The sequence below is a fragment of the Aquarana catesbeiana genome, linkage group LG13 (assembly GCF_042186555.1).
Source record: "Aquarana catesbeiana isolate 2022-GZ linkage group LG13, ASM4218655v1, whole genome shotgun sequence".
In the NCBI taxonomy this organism is placed as follows: Eukaryota; Metazoa; Chordata; class Amphibia; order Anura; family Ranidae; genus Aquarana; species Aquarana catesbeiana.
This window is the reverse complement of record NC_133336.1, coordinates 45,308,548-45,330,607: the sequence shown is the minus strand read 5'-3', so window position 1 is coordinate 45,330,607 and position 22,060 is coordinate 45,308,548. Positions and strand designations below refer to the sequence as shown.

The following is a 22,060-nucleotide window of genomic DNA, read 5'->3' as shown; positions in this document are numbered from 1 at the left end:
ATCCACCTACGTAAGTATTATTTCTAATAAATAAAAAATAAAAATAAATCCCAAACTTCTCCTTTTATGCATTGCAACATGGCCTATATTTGCTGAAACCGAGTAAAGGGATAGTTGATTGAATAAGATGGACAACATAGACAATGTGCTAGAGTTCTTCTCCCTTATGCTGTTTACTCACTAATAGTTTAAAGAGACACGGGAAAATTTACTAAAACTGGAGCACACAGAAGCTGCGCAACTTCTATTTTCAGATTGTGCAAATAAGCTATGACAATACAATCTAGAAGCTAATTGGTTACTATGCACAGCTGCACCAGATTCACTAGTGTGAACCAGTTTTAGTAAATTGCCCCCACTGTCTCCTTCCCTATGTAGGGCATAGTAACAGTGTTTCTGCAAAGGGCGTCCCCTGACCCTCTTACCCCCCCACCTTACCAGTGCTCCTTCGCAGCGCCTTGCTTCTCTGCAGCTGACGTGAATACTAAGCATGCAACCTGCTCCCCATGAAGTTGCCAGGCCTAGCAGCCAGTCGCTAGGCCCGAGAACTGTTGCAAGACCAGAGGAATGACATTGCGGCTGTGGTTTACCAGCACAGTCCATTTCACTGCTGACTGCAGAGGAGCTGTGAGGGAGCACAGGTATGGTGAGTATAGTGTTATCGAGGGGAGGACAGGCATGTACTGGCCATCAGGACTACAGGGAGTTTCCCAGTGGGCCGATGGCTCAGTGGGCTGGTTTCAGTGACAGCCTGTCAAAGTAATGGCTTTCTTGGTTCGCCCTCAACTTCACGCAGTGATGTGAGAAAGATGAGAAAAATACAGAGGAGAATAAGTGAAATAATAAAAGAGGTTAGTGAGGACTACTTATGTTTTTTTTGCACAATTGCGTATAGTTTATAGGCTGTTTTTGTACTTGTTTGCACAATTAACGTGGGCCGGTCTGGATGAAGGCCAAATTTTTATCCCAGTCCAGCCCTGGGGGAGGAGCAGCTTTTCAGAGACACTGTTACTTTCCCCTGCATGGGCAAGGTGACCATGGGGTTTATTTACTATAGGAAGATCCGATTCCACTTTGCACTACAGGTGCACTTGGAAGTGCAGTCGCTGTAGATCTGAGGGGGACAGGAATATAAAAAACAGCATTTTTGCTTGTACATGATTGGATGATAAAATCAGCAGAGCTTCCCCATCGTTTCGGATCTTTCCCTCAGATTTACAGCGACTGCACTTCCAAGTGCACCTGCAGTGCAAAGTGGATTTGCCTTTAGTAAATAACCCCCATGTCCCTTTAATCGTGGAGGCAGTAGGCTGTGTAGTAAATATGTAAACATTGTATGTAGGTCTTGCATGTTAGAGCTTCTAATCCACAGAATGTCATGTTCTCTAATTTTGTGTCGTCTCTTCTCAGTCAATATCTGACGGCTTTAAAGAAGCAGTGAGATACATCCTTCCTCGTCTCATGCTGGTTCCTGTTTACCACTGTTTGCACTATTTTGAATTATTGGAGGTAAGACTTCTGTTGATAATTCTGTTGGCAATGCTGGAACTCCCATTCAGGGCAAATTTCTTCCTCTCAGATACGTAAAGTCTGAAGTAAAAAAAAAAAAAGTTGATTACCAAACATAATAAAATCTACCTTGTAAGTTTAAATGTAATTGGTGAGAGAAAAGGGAAGTTGCATACAGCAGGCTTCAAGAAGTACATCCTACAGGCCCTGTATTGAGCTTTAGAGTTTCAGCAGGAAATTACACTGAGCGGGTTAAAGCTGAACTTCAGACAAAGAGATACAAAAAAAAATGTTAAATCTAAGCAATGTATTATGTGCCATCCAATGATGTTTCGTTTCCATCCAGCCCTGATATTTACACAGCTCTGACACACCTCCCTGACCCACAAGACAGAAGAGCTGCTTTTTCTCTGTTGCAGTGAAGTAACACTTACAAGTTTTGTGCCTGTGTGATTAGACATGGAAGAATAAGCTGCAGACTGATGATCTCATCTCTCTGTCACTCTTTCCTACTATCCTACTATGTCCCTTGTTATTACATGAGCACTGTAGCAGAACTTTGGCAAAAGTATGGGTCAGGCTGCTCCTGAATTGGGTCACCATCATGGAAGATCAGTTGCTGAACACAAGCAGATGCTCATCCTATGCCCCACAGATTGCAGAAATCCAAAGGAAAAAAAATGGCTGCACTCTGAGAAAAGTTCAAACAATGATTACTTTTTCTGGGCAACATGAATAGAGTCCTACTCCCTGTTGGGTTTCACCCGCAAGGTTGGGCTTCATCATAGAGGTCTACAATTAAAGGGGTTGTAAAGGTAAAAGTTTTTTACCTTAATGCATTCTATGCATTAGTCTGAAAAAACATTTGACAATACCGCCCCCCCAGCCCCCCTGTTTTACTTACCTGACCCCTCGAAAGTCCCACGCTCGCCCCTGACATCCTCTTCGCCGCTCAGCCTGGTCGTTGATTGGCTAGAGTGGATGGGTTGAAAGCAGCGCAGCCATTGGCTCGCGCTGCTGTCAATCACATCCAATGACGCGGTGCGCCGGGGGGGCGAGTGATACAGTGAGCGGCTATGGCCGCCAGCTGTATCGTGGGAGCGCACCCGCAAGCACTCAACACCATGCGAGGGAGCTCACATGAAAGTGTTGAGTCCTTGCGGGGGGGAGCAGAGAGAGCCGCCGAGGGACCCCAGAAGACCAGGTTCGGTGCCACTCTGTGCAAAACGAGCTGCACAGTAGAGGTAAGTATAACATGTTTGTTATTTTAAGAAAAAGAAATAAATAACTTTAGTGATCCTTTAAGGCCAACCGATTCAATTTTAAATATGCCATTAGAGTGGGCCATCCTATATGTCTCCATTATACTTTTTAAGTATCGCCAGTAATGTGCAGCTGCCCCTTTAAGTGAATACTACTATGATACAAACAAATAAATAAAGGTCCTACTAAGTAATCAATTAACCCAATACAATAAAGTCCATAAATTAGTGTGCACATATAAAGTCCAAAAAGAATCCAAGAGCCAAGGATTTTTCCCAACACCACAGAAAATTAGAACATCAAATGAACTTCTTCACTCTTCCACCTTTAACCACTTTAGCCCCGCAAGGTTTTACCCCCTTCATGACCAGGCCATATTTTGCAATATGGCACTGTGTTACTTTAACTGACAATTGCGCGGTCGTACGACATTGTACCCAAACAAAATGAATGCCCTTTTTTGCCCACAAATAGACCTTTCTTTTGGTGGTGTTAGTTCACCTCTGCGGTTTTTATTTTTTGCACTATAAACAAATAAAGACCGAAAATTGTGAAAAAAATCCCAATATTTTTTACTTTCTGCTATGAAATACGCCCAATAAAATTTTTTTTAAAAAGTTAATTTCTTCATCAGTTTAGGCCAATATGTATTCTGCTACATAGTTTTGGTAAAAAATAATCCCAATAAGCGTGTATTGAGTGGTTTGCGCAAAAGTTATCCTGTCTACAAACCATGGGATATTTTTATGGCATTTTTATTTATTTATTTTCCTAGTAATGGTGGTGATCAGCGATTTTTAGCGGGACTGCGACATTGCGGCGGATACATTGGACACCTAACTGACATTTTTTTAGGAACCAGCTACACCAATACAGTGATCAGTGCTAAAAATATGCAATGTTACTGTTACTGTTCCTGCTTAGGAGGAACACAAGATCTCCATGTTCATCCCTGACAGGACAGTGATCTGCCTTGCTTACATTGGAAGACCGCCGTCCTGTCTCTCTGGGGAGCAATTGGCTCCCCCTCTGGCCAATCAGCGCGTGCCCCCACTGGCTAGTGCACAAAATGACGTACAGGTTCGTTGTTTCGCGCAATAGAGCCGACCTGCCACAGTATATGTACTACGACCAGTTGGCAAGTGGTTAAACTCCACCATGTGTGCTTATAAACTGCGCACTCACCATAGGTATTGACTCCCAATCAAAGAATGTCAAAGGCGCTTAAGCCCCAATAGATTTACAACCAGAGCGGATCTGATAATCTTCATTCACTTTCCAGCAGCAATTCCCACTTTCTACATACTCAGCTACAAATCGAGGAGAATGCCAAATATAATTAAATCATTGTGTGCAGTATGATTGTGTTCACAGTCTTCTTCCTGAAGACGCCATCTTGGTGAAACACGTTGAAGGGCATGTTGCCCTAATTTCCAGGTAATACATGAAGTCACATCCGGTCCTAATTTCTGGTGACCCATGGAAGCGGGGCAGTCTTCCAAATACGAAGCTGTTTGCACTGGTGCCTGTCTAAGGGCACCATTACATGTGAGTGAGCTTACTTATGTTTAATGGCAAAGGGTTTTACTTAATAAATATTTGGCGTTCCTTTCGGTTTGTGGCTGAGTGTGGAGAAAGAGGGAATTGCTGTTGGAAAGCAAAGGAAGATTATCAGATCCGCTCTAGTTGTAAACCTATTGGGGCTTAAGAGCCTTTGACCTTCCTTTATTGGGGGTGAATACCTTTTGATGAGTGCGCAATTTATAAGCACAAATGGTGGAGTTTAAGGTGGAAGAATGAAGAATTGGTGCATTTGATGATCTCATTTTCTGTGGTGTTGGGAAAAATCTTTGGCATTTGGATTCTTTTTGGACTTTATATGTGCACACTAATTTATGGACTTTTTTTATTGTATTGGATTAATTGATTACTTGGTAGCACCAGACTTGTATATTGTTTGTATCATAAGGCCAACTGATTGGCTTCTCATTTTTTGAGTCTGAGCACTGCTGTGGAGTAATTGAAAGAGGCTCATATCAAGTCAGATTCACTTTAAAAATAATAATGTATTGATGTATTAATGAATGCAGAACTGCATTAATTTGTGTCTTTTATATCTGCTTTAAGAGTTTAGCTTTAAGATTTAAGTGAACCTTTCAATTTTAGCACTTTAGCAGTATTTTACTGGGTAGCTTTACTACCTCACTGAATGTTTTCATGTGTTGCCTGGAAATGATTTTTTAATACAGTGCTACTTGAAGCTGGTTAAATACCTAGAGCGAGGGTCTCCAAACTTTCTAATCAAAGGGCCAGTTTACTGCCCTTCAGACTTTAGGGGGTCCGGACTGTGGCCAGTGGGAGAAGAAAATGTCCTGGCGTCAGTGGGAGTAAACAATACCCCATCATTGAAAAATAATAATTATTCCCGCGCTACCATTTATCAATAAAAAACAATGCTGGAAAACCGAATAGGGTCCAGATCACCCCTATCATAACAGTACAAATAGTGAAAGATGTGGTGCTGCGCTAATCCAAAGGTAATATGATTATAACCACTGATTGGCACAATATGGACTGATTTTGTATTTTATTTCACTGGATTTGTTGCACCAGTCACTTTTATATATTCTTTGTTTGAATTTTATCAATTTTCATATTTGCTTATGTACCTATCCTATAGATACTATATATAGAAAGTTCTATGTATATGTCACTGCTTTACTGTTTGCTTGCACTAGACACTTTGGTTTAGTGCGTCTTGAAGTGTTTTTTGGACGCACAGCACCTCATTGTTTTGCACCTAGTGATTTGCACTTTCCACGATGGTTATGTCAGATGCACCACGATTTTCAATTTATTTATATTAAAATGTATTGGTATGTAAGGCTGTAGGATTTATATACCTTATTGCACTTTGCACTTTATCTATGTCTATTAGCATATCATTTGATTATATATCCAGCTAATACAATCAGCATATCTTATTCCCCTATAGGGATAGCTGTATACTCACCCATACTGTCACCTATAACACGATTTCATATTACCTTTGGATTAGCGCAGCACCACATCTTTCACTAACACCCCATCATTGGTATTCAGGGGAATAATAGTGGCCCATCATTGGTATCAAGTCACTGGGTGGAATAATGCCCTATCATTGGTGTCAGTGGGAGAAATAGTGCCCCATTATTGGTATCAATAGGAGGACTAGTGCCCCATCATTAATATTAGTGGGAGGAATAGTGCCCCATAAATGTCAGTGGGAGGAATAGTGCCCCATCAACGGTGAAGTGAGAGGAATAGTGCCAAACTGTTGTGTCGGGAACAATGCCCCACTATTGCTGACAGTGGGGGCAATAATGTCCCAAGGCCCGGATAAAATCAGGCAAAGGGCAGCATCTGGCCGCTGGGCCACAGTTTGGAGACAACTGACCTAGAGCAATGCTAGTTATCACTTCTTTTTATAAAGTAGTTAATGGGCTCATGCGCTTGGCCGATTTTAGCGCTTTACACCACCTAGATCAGCATATTTCTGCGGCGAGTATGATTAAGCATTTCAGATCAGCCGCAGACAGGAAGCCTGTACATGTCAATGACAGGCTGACGCTATCCACAACGGTTTGCATGTAGTTAAGGATAGATTTGCGCCCCTGAACGTGTTGGCCGCTAACATGAGCCCTGTGAGTGCTAATTTTTTTCTGTCACACTACAGTATATTAAAGCGGGGTTCCACCCACATTTTGAACAATATCTGTATGTATTCTCTTCCTTGCCTAGATGCTGACATGCCATTTAAAAAAATTTAAATCGCCGTAATTACCTTTTATTTTTCTATTCTCCTTTGCACTTCCTGGTTCTCCTCCCGTGGGAGTAGGCGTGTTTCTAGCCTCTCCCAGACTCCTGGGAGCTAGTCTCAGGCTTCCCAGGATGCCACTGAGCATGTGCGGGAACGAGCGGTGAATGCTGGGAGCACAGCATTCCCCACATCCAGGAAATAAATGCTTGTGGGCTTCAAATGCCCACAATGAAGATGGAAACCGCCTGCAGTGAATAATATAAGTTATTCTTTCCGACGAAATCTGACACAGGCGGACATATTACACACAATATGTGAGTATGTAATGCTGAGAAGAAAAGTTTGTGAATGAACTAAAAAAAAAAAAATAACGATAGATAGGTGGACCCCCGCTTTAAATAGTTTTGTTGAATGTCAGTTGTATCTAAAAGACAGCATCACCTTTCAGTATTCTCTGTGGGTTTTAACTTGTACAGTAGGGAAAATAATTATTTGATCCCCAGCAGATTTTGTAAGTTACTTCACTTACAAAAAAATTTAGGGGCTGGAATTGTTATCATAGGTGTATTTTAAATGAGACCGAATAGCAACCAAAAATCCAGAAAAAACACGTGATACAAATGTTATAAATTGATTTGCAGTTTAGTGAGTAAAATAAGTATTTGAACCCCAAGCAAAACATGAATTAGTACTTGGTGGAGAAACCCTTGTTGGCAAGCACAGAGGTAAGTTTTTTTTCTTGTACAGTGCCTTGAAAAAGTATTCATACCCCTTGACATTTTCTACATTTTGTCATGGTACAACCAAAAACGTAAATGTATTTTATTGGGATTTTATGTGATAGACCAACACAAAGTGGCACATAATTGTGAAAAGGAAGGAAAATTATAAATGGTTTTCAATTTTTTTACAAATATGTGAAAAGTGTGGGGTGCATTTGTATTCAGCCCCCCTGAGTCAATACTTTGTAGAATCACCTTTCGCTACAATTACAGCTGCAAGTCTTTTTGGGGATGTCTCTACCAGCTTTGCACATCTAGAGAGTGACATTTTTGCCCATTCTTCTTTGCAAAATAGCTCAAGCTCTGTCAGATTGGATGGAGAGCGTCTGTGAACAGCAATTTTCAAGCCTCCGATTCTCAATTATATTTAGGTCTGGACTATGACTGGGCCATTCTAACACATGAATATGCTTTGATCTAAACCATTCCATTGTAGCTCTGGCTGTAGGTTTAGGGTTGTTGTCCTGCTGAAAGACGAACCTCCGCCCCAGTCTCAAGTCTTCTGCAGACTTCTAAGATTGCCTATTTGGCTCCATCCATTTTCCCATCGACTCTGACCAGCTTCCCTGTCCCTGCTGAAGAAAAGCATCCCCACAACATGATGTTGCCACCACCATGCCACCATGTTTCACAGTGGGGATTGTGTGTTAAGGGTTATGTGCAGTGTCCGTTTTCCGCCACACATAGCATTTTGCTTTTAGGCCAAAAAGCTAAATTTTGGTCTCATCTGACCCAACCCTACTTTAAAAGTTTTCACAACTTTATTCATGACCTGTCTGGTGTGTTCCGTGGCCTTCATGATACTGTTTGTTCACTAAGGTTCTCTAACAAACCTCCGAGGGCTTCACAGAACAGCTGTATTTATACTGAGATTAAATTACATACAGATTGACTACTAATTGGGTGACTTCTGAAGGCAATTGGTTCCACTACATTTTAGTTAGGGGTATCGGAGTAAAAGGGGCTGAATACAAATTCACGCCACACTTTTCAGTTGCTTATTTGAAAAAAAAATTGAAAACCATTTATCATTTTCCTTCCACTTCACAATTATGTTCCACTTTATGTTGGTCTATCACATAAAATCCCAATAAAATGCATTTTTGTTTTTGGTCGTAACATGACAAAATTTAGAACATTTCAAGGGTTATGAATACTTTAAGGCACTGTAGTTGGTCACCAGGTTTGCATACATCTCAGGAGGGATTTTGGTCCATTCTTCTTTACAGATCTTATCTAAATCCTCAAGGTTTCTTGGCTATTGTTTGGCAACTCAAAGTTACAGCTCCTTCTATAAATTTTCTATAGGATTAAGGTCTGGAGACTGGCTAGGCTACTCCATGAGTTTAATGTTCTGCTTCTTGAGACACTCCTTTGTTGCCTTGGTGGAATGTTTTGGGTCGTTGTCATGCTGGAAGACCCTTCATGGTTCTTGTCCATGATTTTAAAATACTTGGCCCTGTCCGTTGGTCTCTCAATGTAATAAAGTCGGCTTGTACTTTTAGCAGGGAAACAGCCCCAAAGCATAATGTTTCCACCTCCATGCTTGACTGCTGGGATGGTGTTCTTAGGATCATAGTCAGCATTTTTCTTCCTCCAAACACGGTGAGTCAAGTTAATGCCAAAGAGCTAAATTTTGGTCGCATCTGACCACAGCACTTTCTCCCAATCCTTCTCTGAATCATTTAGATGTTCATTGGCAAACTTTTGACGGGCCTGTACATGTGCCTTCTTGAGGAGGGGGACCTCGTTGATGCTGCAGGATTTCAATCCATGGCGGTGTATTGTGTTATCAATGGTTTGTTTGGTGACTGTGGTCCCAACTACCTAGAGATCATTCACAAGCTCCTCCCGTGTAGTTCTGGGCTGATCCCTCACTTTTCTCATGATCATCCTTACCCCATGAGGCAAAATCTAGCATGGAGCTCCAGACCGTGGACGATTGATGGTTATTTTGTATTCCTTCTGTTTGCGAATAATCACTCCAACATTTGTCTCCTTCTCACCAAGCTTCTTGCTGATGGTCTTGTAGCCCATTCCAGCCTTGTGCAGGTCTACAATCTTGTCCCTGATGTCCTTTGACAGCTCTTTGGTCTTTCCCATGATAGTGTTGTTTGAATGTACGGAAGAGATTCTGTGGACAGGTGTCTTTTATACACATAATGAGTTGTCGTTAGGAGCACCTGCTTAAATTGACAGGACTAATCTGTGTACCACATGAGCACATACTGTAGCCAGTCTGAGAGAAAGAACTATAGTTGGTTGGTAGAGGATCAAATACTTGAGTGCGGCTCAATTTATAACATTTGTATGATGTTTTTTTTTCTGTTTTTTTGGTTGATATTGTGTTTCAATCATATAAAATACACCTATGATAAAAGTGATAGACTCTGTACGTGGGCAAACTTACAAAATCTGCAGGGGATCAAACAATTATTTTCCCCACTGTGCCTGTGCAGCAAGTCCCTTTCTATTTTTGTTGTCACTACTCTTCCTAGATGTCATACCTGAGCTGGAGATAATTTGAACTCTCATGATGCTCTTCCCTACCATGAGATAAGCTTTTAGGATTATGGGGTAGAAGGGATGGATAGAGGCCTAGTTGGAGGCGATCAGCTACCAGAGAGCTAATCATTTGTTAGTTGTTCTAATTGCAGGGAAAGGGGGGAAATGGCTTAATTGATTCGATTCATTGATTTCAAAACATGGTCTTTAAGGACGGGAGTAAATTGTTAAATGAATTGAGCGCTATCTTACAGCAGTTACAAGAACGCAGCGAGGACCAGGAGGACAGAGAATGTTTAAAACAAGCCATCACCACTCTGCTTAATCTCCGATGTAGCATGGAGCGCATCTACAACAAGCACTCCCCACGACGACGCCCAGGGTAAGGAACGGCTTTGTTTTTTGATCGGGTTGCCTGTATAGAATTGTATCAGTTAATCCAAATGGGCCCGAATCTCTGGAGTGGTAATCTGTCAGATGAAAGGACTTTGCTGCTTGCAAACTTGTAGTGATTTTTACTATCATTATCTGTTAAAATAGTATTTGCACTGTTTGGTAAATGTGCACCTTTAGGGCTACTTGAACTGCACAGCCATAATGCTGCCCAAATTACTCAGGTAAAGCCATTAAAAGAATTCTGTAAAATATTGTAAAAAAAACAAAAAGAAAAACAAGCCTCTTAACCAAATAAAGTTGCTCATGGGACTTTTGAGAACCGCACCAAACGTCAACAAATCAAAAATTACTTAAATTGATTTTTATTCATATACAAAAATACAAATCATGAATAAAATTCCATAAAGCATAACAGAGTATAGGGAATGATTACATAGTACCATGTATAGAGATCAAGATAACTTGTTGATATCCTATCACTTTCTACATGTTTCGTGAAACAAAGTTCACTTCTTCAGGAGACCATAGCGCTTTATAGGATATCTGTAGAGAGGCCATATCAGCAATTACAAAATAGTACAAAAAAAAAAAAAGTGTCCAAAAAAGATTCATACAGGGGCAATAGCCAAAAAAAAAAAACAAGACATAACTTATTCAACAAAGTACCAACTATTTAAAAATCTAAATCTCGGGTCCTTTAAAGAGGAGGAACAATGGAGTGTAATGGAAAAACAGCGGTCTAGTTGAAGGGGTCAGCCACCCAGAGTCAGGTTCTGGCTTCTCTTCCATGTGCCTGGCTGTGATGTGACTGTGAATCTTGGCTCTGTATTTGCTCTAGTATAGACTTGCTTTGAAACGATACATTGTACAGCTAATAAAATGTAAAATCGGTCACACATGAACTGCTATTCCTCCTCTGATTTGACAAAAAAAGTGCAGTGTATAGTTTTTTTCTTTTTCGTACATCATGGGACACAGAGCCCTAGTTAATTACTTAATGGGTTAATCTCCAGCTTCAGGTGATTGGACACTGGCACACCCAAGACAGAAAGTCCCCCTCTATATAACCCCTCCCATACAGGGAGTACCTCAGTTTTTTCACCAGTGTCTAAGGTGTTGGTCACGGTTAAAGATGTGCTAAGAAGAACTCCCCTGCAGATCCCTGGGGGGGTCAAAGAGCTACGCAACCGGATCCATCCAAAAGTGCCTAAAGGCTAAAATGGATGGTACCCGTGTCTTGTGGAAGAACGAGGTTTTGCCTGTAATGTCTCTTATAGGACTGGACCCTGGGACCCAGCACTTTGGGCACATATCTAAATGCCCAAAGGTTTTTTGGCAGGGTGCTCTATGGTTCCAGGGAAGAGGCCCCCTTTAATGGGAACCCAGAGCCCTGAAGGTCTGGCACAACACGACCCGCCGTGATGGGTGAAGATTGGGTCTGTCTGGTCTTCAGCAGTATCCTGCAGCGGGATAAGGTAAGTAAAGATAATCCTATGAAATATCTTAGGATTTTCTTCTTTGAGTATCATGTCTCGCCTGTTTTCCACCACTAGAGGGTGTTAAACACATACCCAATGTTTTTTGCTTACCATGCTCTCCAGGGTAAAAGCTTAGTGTCAGCAGGTCCATTGATCTGCTCACTTCCTCCGCTTCAGGCTCTGCCACAGGTGCAATAGGGGGTCCCTCGCGATCTGCAGGTCCCACAGCTGTCCCCCCCCCCCCCCGAAAGAGTTTCTTTCCTCCTCTCCCCCCGCCGCTGTCTCCTGTCGTGTGTGTGCAGGGACACGTTTTTTTCCAGCAAGACGGCGGGGAGAGAAGGGGGCGTGGTTGCCGCCGAACATGCACATGGAGATCGGCGTGCACGTCGGCTTACTGCGCAGGCGCAAGGCTAGTTGTTAAAAGCCTCAGACGCCAGGAGCTCTGTATGCGATGGGACACAGCAGCTTGTTGGGGCATGTAAGCTTTCTCTGTGTATTGGATTCAGGCATACTGTTTAAGACACCTAATCAGCATCTGGCTGTGCAATATTAGCGGCATTTTTTTTTTTGCTGGACTAAAGCTCAGCAGTTGATGCACCTGTTTTAGTACCTCTGCTTTTGGGCTTAAGGATTGTGTCTCCCCGTAAAAGGGGTCCAGGGGCAGGAAGGAGGGGCACAAAGGCGTTGCCATCAGGATATGAGGATCTTGAGCATGCCTCCACGGTACCGTCCTCCCCTGAAAGACCGGGGGCAGCCCCACAGGATGAGCCATTAGCCCTGTCACGCATTGCAGCTTGTTCCAACATTTCAGCTTCTGCTTACGTCACTGAGGAAGCTTTAGCATCAGCATTAGTTGGTTTAGAAGGGAGGTTAGCTGCTTAAATCGCAGCATCCTCACAAAAGAGCAGTAAGCTCCCCTATCAGAGTGTTAACAGTCTGATGATGAAGAAACACCATCAGGGGACAAGGAACAGGAGCAGTCGGACGCGTCAGGGGATTCAGAGGAACTTTTTTCATCCTCACAAGCTCTGAAGTTGCAGGTGCTATCTTTTACAGAGGCCATTCGGGCTACGTACAAGTTGAGTCGGCCGAAACCCCTGTCTCCTCCTTGGGGTCTTTAAGATCCCCACAGGCTTCATATGCCTTCCCAGTCCATCAATTACTGGAAAAGCTTATTTATGCTGACTGGGATCACCCAGATAAGGTATTTTCTCCTCCTAAATAGTTTTCCTTGCTTTATCCGATAGAGGAGAAATTCACCAAGAGATGGAGTATGCCAGCAATAGACGCTGCTATTTCTTGCGTGAATAAAAGTCTGACCTGTCCTGTGGACAATGTTCAGGTATTTAGGGATCCAACAGAAAAAAAGCTGGAATATTTGCTTAAATCCTCCTTTTTTATGGCTGGCGCTGTAACTCAACCTGCGGTGGCAGCGATTGTCGTGTCAGTTCCTAAAGGATCAGATGAAGCAGGTGATCAAAATGGTCCCTGGTCCCTCAGCAGGCCAAACTTTTGGCAGGCCTACCTAAGGCTTTGTTTTGCGGTGGATGTTATTAAGGATTCTATTCAGCAAGCATCCCGCCTTACTCTCCTGCTAGTACATATGCGCAGGATTCTGTGGCTGAAGCATTGGTCAGCTGAGGCACCATGCAAAAAGCTTTTGGCTGGTTTCCCCTTTCATGGGGAATGCTTTTGGGGATTGGGGATGACCTGGATACATACATCCAGAGGATTTCTAGTGGTAAAACTACCATTTTACCAGTTAAGAGAGGAGAGTAAACGTCCTTCTTTTAAACGTTCTCTTTCCCCAGTTCCGGGAGCTACAGCCTCCAGGCAGTGGCGACGGCCTCCTCAGCCAAGTTCAAGAGGTAAGACCCAGGGTCAAGCTCAGGGTCAAAAGAAACCTTGGGAACAGAAATCTGCAAAGCAGAGCCCCAAGGCCCCCTTATGAAGGGGCGCCCCCGCTCGATCGAGTGGGGGGAAGACTCTGCGATTTCCAAGGGCTTGGCAGGAAGAGATTCAGGACAAGCAGGTCATCTCCACAGTGTCTTTGGGTTACAGGCTAGAATTTCGGGAGCTCCCGCCATCTCATTTTCTAAAATTGAGCATTCCCAAGGTTCCTAGCATTAGACCACTTGTTATCCCAAGGGGTAATCATAGAGATTTCCTCAGAAGAGCAAGGTACGGGATTTTATTCGAACCTCTTTACAGTTCCAAAACCAAATGGAGATGTCAGACCCACTCTAGATCTAAAAGATCTGAATCAATTCCTGAGCATTCACTCTTTTCACATGGAGTCAATCCGCTCAGTGGTCTCCGCCTTATAAGGGGGAGAACTTCTAGCCTCGATAGATATCAAGGATGCATACCTGCATGTGCCTATATTTCCCGCTCACCAAAGGTTCCTACGGTTCGCAGTAGAACAGCGCCACTTCCAGTTTGTGGCCCTACCCTTCGGTCTAGCTACTGCACCCCGGGTTTTCACAAAGGTTCTGGCCCCACTGTTAGCAAAGCTAAGGGCCCAGGGGAAAGCGGTAACTGCATATCCGGATGACCTGTTGCTGGTAGATCAGTCAGTAGCACGTTTAAACCAGAGTGTGCGCAGCACAGTCGAATATCTAAAATGCCTGGGCTGGGTTCTCAACCTAGAGAAATCATCCTTGCAGCCACTAAAAAGGCTGGAATACCTGGGTATGGTCATAGACACAGCTCGAAGAAAGGTTTTTTTTTTGCCCCAGTCAAAGGTAAAATCCATAAAGGAACTGGTCCACTTGGTCAAAGCAAGGAAAGGGCCTTCCATTCCCCTTTGCATGAGGTTGTTGGGAAAGATGTTCCTTATGCCGCGTTTCATTCAAGGCCATTGCAAAATGGCATCTTGTCTGCTTGGAACAAAAGGATCCAAGCCTTGGACTTGCCTATGCATCTGACGTCAGAAATGCGCCAGAGCCTCAGCTGGTGGTTGCTAACCAAAAATTTACAGAAGGGAAAGTCCTTCACCCCAGTTACCTGGAAAATTGTGACAACGGATGCCAGCCTTTTGGGCTGGGGAGCAGTCCTGGAGGAGGCTACAGTCCAGGGAAAATGGTCCGAAGCCAAGAAGATCCTACCCATCAATATCCTAGAGATCCGGGCAGTATATTTGGCTCTCAGGGCCTGGACGTACAGGTTACAGGACTGTCCAGTCAGGATACAATCCGACAATGCCAAAGCAGTGGCCTATATCAACCACCAAGGGGGCACCAGGTGTCTGGCTGCCCAGAGGGAGGTGAACCATATATTGGTTTGGGTAGAGAGGCATGTACCTTGCCTATCTGCAGTCTTCATTCAGGGAGTGGAAAATTGACAGGCGGATTATCTGAGCTGCCGGCAGCTGTTCCTAGGGGAGTGGTCCCTGCATCCCGATATATTTCTGGCCATATGCAAGAGATGGCGTACCCCGGATGTAGATCTACTAGCCTCCAGGTTCAACATGAAGTTGGACAACTTTGTGTCAAGGACAAGGGATCCGCTAGCGTGCGGAACGGATGCGTTGGTAGTTCCTTGGGATCAGTTTTCACTGATATATGCGTTCCCTCTGGTTCCGCTCCTACAGCGACTCCTTCGCAGAATCAATAAGGAAAGAAAAACGGTAGTCCTTGTAGCCCCAGCTTGGCCCAGAAGAGCCTGGTATACAGAGATTGTGAGAATGGCGGTAGGAAAACCATGGGTCCTTCCATTACGCCCAGACCTGCTCACGCAGGGACCAGTATTTCATCCTTCCTTACAAAGTCTAAATTTGACGGTTTGGCTGTTGAGACCTACGTCTTAAAAAGTCGTGGGCTTTCGGGTCCAGTTCTCTCCACTCTGGTCAATGCTAGGAAGCCAGCCTCCAGGCTCATTTATTACAGAATCTGGAAGGCATGTGTTTCCTGGTGTGAATCCAAAGGATGGCATCCTCGAAAGTTATATCATTGGTAGAGTTCTTGCCTTTCTACAGTTGGGAGTGAAAATTAAGCTGGCCTTGAGTACCATCAAGGGTCAGGTCTCGGCCTTATCAGTATTTTTTCAAAGGCCGCTTGCTTTACACTCCTTGGTTCAGGCCTTTATACAAAGGATAGTGCGCTTAAATCCGCCAGTTAGGTCTCCCTTGTGTCTGTAGGATTTAAATTTAGTTTTGTCAGTATTACAAAAGCAGCCTTTTCAACCAATACGCCATATTCCTTTGGTCCTTTTGACAAGGAAATTTCCTGGTTGCCATATCCTCTGCTAGAAGGGTATCAGAATTGGCAGCTTTTTCTTGTAAAAAAAAACATATCTATGTCCCCACCCAACCTTTCTGCCTAAAGTGGTGTCAGGATTCCATCTGAATCAAGATGTGGTCCTACCTTCCTTCTTTCCAGTTCTGCATTCTGCGGAAGAAAAATTATTGCACTCTCTGGATGTAGTGAGAGCAGTCAAGGTTTACCTAAAAGCGACAGCTCAGATACGCAAAACTGATGTTCTGTTTGTGCTGCAAGAGGGTCCCAGGAAGGGCCAGGCAGCGTTGAAATCTACTATCTCTAAGTGGATTCGACAAGTTATTCAGGCTTAGGATTTAAAGAGGAAGATTCCTCCTTTTCATGTGAGAGCGCACTCTACCAGAGCAGTTAGTGCTTCATGGGCGGTGCATCACCAGGCCTCCATGGCTCTGCAAGGCCGCAACTTGGTCTTTGGTCCATACATTCACTAGATTTTATCAGGTGGATGTATAGGTCTTCATGTCTCCCTCCCCTCAAGATAGCATTGCTCTGGAATATCCCATTAAGTAATTAACTAGGGCTCTGTGTCCCATGATGTACGAAAAAGAAAATAGGATTTTTTATAACAGCTTACCTGTAAAATCCTTTTCTTGGAGTACATCACAGGACACAGAGGTCCCTCCCCTCTTGTTGGGATACTTATTGCTTTGCTACAAAAACTGAGGTACTCCCTGTATGGGAGGGGTTATATAGAGGAGGACTTTCTGTCTTGGGTGTGCCAGTGTCCAATCACCTGAAGGTGGAGATTAACCCATTAAGTATGGTTCTGTGTCCCGTGATGTACTCCAAGAAAAGGATTTTACAGGAAAGCTGTTATAAAAAATCCTATTTTTTTCTGCTTGAAGTGGAAGTACACTTCTGTGTACCAGCTATGTACGCCGCAGTAGGCAAAAGGTACAGAACTTGTGTGAAGGAAGCGGGGGTCATGTTAAAGGAACTACAGGACAGTAAAACATAGAAAAGTTGGTAGATTTTTTCGGGGGGGGGGGGGGGAGTCTAGCTCCCCAAAAAAAGTGGTAGAGGATCTGCGCAACGCCACTGACTTAAATTAAATGTCCTAGGAAACCATTATGTATGTGCCGGTCTCTACAGTATATTAAAGGTCTAATCTGGAGATCAAAAGTGAGTTAAGTTAATAAATAGGGTATATTTACTAAAGCCCCTGCTAGTATTTTCATCATAATTCTTTAGTTTAAGTGTATGATTCTTCTTTCCATTCTGCTTTCTCAGCTCACCATGCTTCTCCTGCATCACAATTATCCTTGCTCTGGTACACATCATTTGGCAAGTTTCCCCAGTCTTGGCTTAGTTCTCCCTTGCCAGCTATAAATACAATATCTTTTGATTGATGTGTACTATAAAATGATATAGCACCAGTTATAGCTGGCAGGGGATTGTTGTATTCAGGATTTCTTTTAGATGCAGAGCATGATATGAAAGGAGGGCTGTAAAGTTCCAAATGCATAAGAGAGAGGAAGCTGATGTGCATGAGAGTCAGACTGCTGATACTTATGGGGTAAGGTCATTGACAGTGGAGCTAAAGCCTTTATTCACACCGGCGTACTACAGCATATATCTGTGTAAGGCAAACTTGGCCTTCGCATGAGTGTACACTGTAGTACACCGTATTTAATGAGGCCAATAGCTTTTAGCTCTTAAAAACCAGAACTAGCAAAACTGCAGCTGGGGCACTCTTCTCCCCTGCTGGAAGAACACGCATTTACGGGGCATTAGGCTGTTTCTTCAACTCCTTTTTGTGGACAAATATACATGTGGAAGTAATAGGGTGCATATGTGGTTGTTATGTGGTTGTTACTCCTCCTCAGTATTCCATAGCTGATCATATCGAAATCAGGAACAAAAAAAAAGATGTCATGGTCTGTGGTCCCTGACTCTAAACTATCTGAGCTTCCAACTTGGAACATACCGTATATAGTAATGAATAAACTGAGAGCAGGTATGCCTTTTAAGTTGGCCTTATCAATAGGTACAGCAACACCTGGAATAGTTCAAGGTTAAAGCTCTAGGGGCAGACAAAGACCAGTGCACTGTGATTGATTACAAATTTACATCGTAGAAATGCCCCCCCCCCCTTTCCTTTTGGTTGCTGGTCCCTATTTTCCCCTACACTCTCCTGCTTAAGTAAAGTATTTGCTAACCACTCCCTCCCTGATGCAGCACTATGGTGTTGTCACATGGGAGTTGGGAGAGGTGACTTGGCCTTGTGTAAGCTTCTACTTGGAGCCTACGCAAGGCTTTTTCACTTGACTCGGTTGAATGAACAATGTACAGGCTTGCTTTAAAGTGGTAGTAAAGTCTGTTCTCCACTTGTACCTACAGCAAGCCTATAGTAAGGCTTACTTGTAGGTACTGTGAATATCTTCCAAATTTTAGGAGATATTCAGAGTGCATGCTGCCAGTGACATTACCGGCACATGAGCTCTGAAGGTCCAGCACACAGTGCCGGACCTTCAGAGCCCATGTCGTAAACGGCAGCTCTCGCGCGCATGCACAGGAGTGACGTCCTTACACCTCCGGCCACTTGAACCTGTAAGTAGCACCGGGGGAAGAGGTCAGCGGTGACAGCGTGGCGCTGGAGAGCTTTGTTTTAATGTGCTAGTATGTTTCAAACCAAAAGAAGTGACTTTTTGAATAATCCCTCTCACCCACCACACATAGAGTCATTAAAAAAATGTATATAGAGTTAGCAGCTGCTATAAATAAAATAAAATAGAAATAAAATATGTCACGGTTAAACTATAAACATTAGCAGCGCTTAAAACACCACATTAATAATGGCAAAAGGTGTATATTCAAAAGTCCAAAATAGAGCCAATCATAAGTCCATCACTTGTTGTTCATATAGGTTCCAAATTCAATCATGGATCCTGTCACCACACCACGTGAGGAAAACACCCCTATGGTAATGAACTCACCGGACAGACTCCGCTCATGCGCTTGTAACAATTATTGTTGGCATCTAGGACTGCATCCTTCCATCTAGATATCACTCGTAATGAAAAGTTAAGTGCACATAGTGTGATGCCGTAAACAAGATTTATTAATTCCAAACCCCATTACAAATGTGCATTTATAATAAAACCAAATATTAAAACATGTATAACAATCCTGTCCTTACTTTCGTCACCACACCCTCTGACGAAGTTATGACGAAACGCGTCAGTTGTGACCATGCAGCTACCTTAACGATCTGTCGGCAATCGTCAAAACCTGGGAACACCGCTCTCTGAGATTTTCGAGGAGTGGTGAGAGACGGCTGAGCAATAAGGACAGGATTGTTATACATGTTTTAATATTTGGTTTTATTGTAAGTGCAAATTTGTAAGCGGGGTTTGGAATCAATAAATCTTGTTTACGGAATCACACTATGTGTACTTATCTTTTCATTACGAGTGATATCTAGATGGTAGGATGCAGTCCTAGATGCCAACAATAATCATTACAAGCGCATGAGCGGAGTCTGTCCGGTGAGTTCATTACCATAGGGGTGTTTTCCTCACGCGGTGTGGCGACGGGATCCGTGATTGAATTTAGAACCTATATGAACAACAAGTGATGATTGGCTCTATTTTGGACTTTTGAATATACACGTTTTGTCATTTATTAAGTGTGGTGTTTTAAGTGCTGCTAATGTTATAGTTTGACTGTGACATATTTTATTCCTAATGTGCTATTATGCAATGCATACTAACACATTATAAGATTGCCTTGCAGGGGATTTTTTTTTTTTTTTTTCCATCAACTGGTTTACTACCGCTTTGAAGTAAAGCAGGCAGAGACTTTAAAAAGTTCAGGATGTCTAGTTTAGGTCTGCCAATTTGCATTTTACAAAAATAACAATAACATTTTAAATCGAACTAAAGGCATTTTTTTTTTCATTTTGGACAGAGAAAGGGAGAGCTGTAACCAGTTTTTTTGCCATCTCTGTCCCATTGCTGAAATTTGCCTTAACTTCCTGTCCCGTAGCCAAAACAGGAGGTGAGAGGAAATCCCTCCAAAGTAGGGGAATCCTGGGGTGGCACTAGAACTAGTGTCCCCTTTGGAAGATTTCCCCTCTATTACTGTCCTGGTGGCAACCCAAAATTTGGAATTTTATTTTATTTTTACTTTTGATGATAACGACATTAAACAGGACAAACAGAGAGGGTGAATCTGCCTAACGGGGGCACAGACAGCAGTAAAAACTGGCAGGTGTTCTAATTACTCTCCACTCTATCCAAAACTAAAAAAAAAGTTTTGTATTTTTTTAGTTATACTTTAGATAACAGTCATTAGCAACAATAAGCGATCTGGTCTTTAATCGTTCCCTATTGGTAGATAAAATGTAGCGTTGCACCATAGATACCATTTGAGACTTTGCCACAACCGTTGTTTGTTTTCCAGAGAGCACACTTGGCGTCTTTACAACCGTCAAATGCGCAGCAAGCACCTGGCTATAAAGAAGATGAACGAGATCCAGAAAAACATTGATGGCTGGGAAGGGAAAGATATTGGGCAGTGCTGTAATGAGTTCATCATGGAGGGTTCCTTGACAAGAGTTGGGGCCAAACACGAGAGACACATTTTCCTGTTTGATGGACTGATGATCAGTTGCAAGATGAATCACGGGCAATCTCGCATCCCCGGTTACAACACGGCTGAGTACCGCCTGAAGGAAAAGTTCATCATGAGGAAGGTGCAAGTCGTAGATCGGGAAGATACGAGCGAGTATAAACACGCCTTCGAGTTGCTCTCCAAAGATGAGAACTGCATTATCTTTGCCGCGAAAGCCGCAGAGGAAAAAAACAACTGGATGGCGGCTCTGATTACGCTGCAGTACCGCAGCACATTGGACCGGATGTTGGACTCTGTGCTGATCCAGGAAGAGAATGAGCAGCCGCTGCGTTTGCCAAGTCCAGATGTCTACCGCTTTGTGGAGGAGGATTCAGAAGAGAACATTGTATTTGAGGACAATGTGCAAAGTAGAGGCGGAATCCCCATCATAAAGGGAGGGACTGTGGTGAAACTCATCGAAAGGCTGACCTATCACATGTATGCAGGTGGGTGAATGTCAAGGTGGAAGCTTATACCCATTATAGGGCCAAAGGTTTGTGGACAACCCGAAAATCGCCTATATAAGGTTGTTGGAAATCCCAAAGCAAACCATTTGGACCTTCCGTGAAAAACAGAATGCCAGATCCCCCAGCAAAATGACTGTCATTAAATGGATCTTCCTTGAAAACCAGACATCCAGCCCCCCCCCCCCCCCCCCCCCCCCCCGAGATGTGTTTACACTCCGCCATATCCCCTGATTTACAAATATACTAATTATTATTTGCCCACAGTTTGGTTTTAAAAATGAAGAATTAGTAAAAAAAAAAGATTAAAATTACTCACCACACACCTCTATTATGGCTTCTGGGACGAACGGGTGACATCACTTGTACCATACTTCATCCCATCCCACTGCAGGAGTGATTTCTCTCAGGATATCCTTGTGCATGGAAGGTCCACCTAAATGTGGAATCGCACCCCCTCTTTGACCTTTTTATGTTTAATCCATTTTTATTGCAAATTTTCACAAGTACAAAAGTGTAAAACATGTACAGTATCCAAAAAGATTGAAAACGGTCAGATATGTCCATGTATTCAGAAATACCCAGACATAGTGTACAATATTCCAGTACAGGTGAGCAAAATTCCAGGAAGCAAAAGCGTTATATCATACAGAATATACTAGCAGATGAATGAGCTATCAGGTAGGATATCTGTTGTAGAATCCACATAAAGTTTAACAGTAGCTTCTTGAAGTGGGGTACAGCTCATGAAAGTGTGGTCAGTATATCAACCAGTTGAACTTGCTTACTATGTTACATATGAAGAGAACAGTCAACCACCAAGTATGAAAGAAAAGAAAAAAGAAAACAAGCAAAAGGAAGGAAGCAAAAAAAAGGATGGGAGCGGGGCTGGGGGGGGGGGACTAGATCCAACCGCTGTCTATATCCGTGGTATATATGGGCCTGCAGGACATGTCATAGAAGGGAAGCCTCC

The 22,060-nt window shown here is 43.1% G+C and overlaps 1 protein-coding gene across 2 annotated transcripts in view; it reads left to right on the top strand.

Annotated features, from left to right (window-relative positions):
* Nucleotides 1-22,060, top strand: part of SOS2 (SOS Ras/Rho guanine nucleotide exchange factor 2) — a 117,910-nt gene that overhangs the window by 65,469 nt on the left and 30,381 nt on the right. For both annotated transcript variants that reach the window (XM_073609434.1, XM_073609433.1), the window contains exons 8-10: nt 1,411-1,509; nt 10,113-10,240; nt 20,414-21,069. In XM_073609434.1, coding sequence (XP_073465535.1) covers nt 1,411-1,509; nt 10,113-10,240; nt 20,414-21,069 — 883 coding nt within the window. The remainder of the gene's footprint in view (nt 1-1,410; nt 1,510-10,112; nt 10,241-20,413; nt 21,070-22,060) is intronic.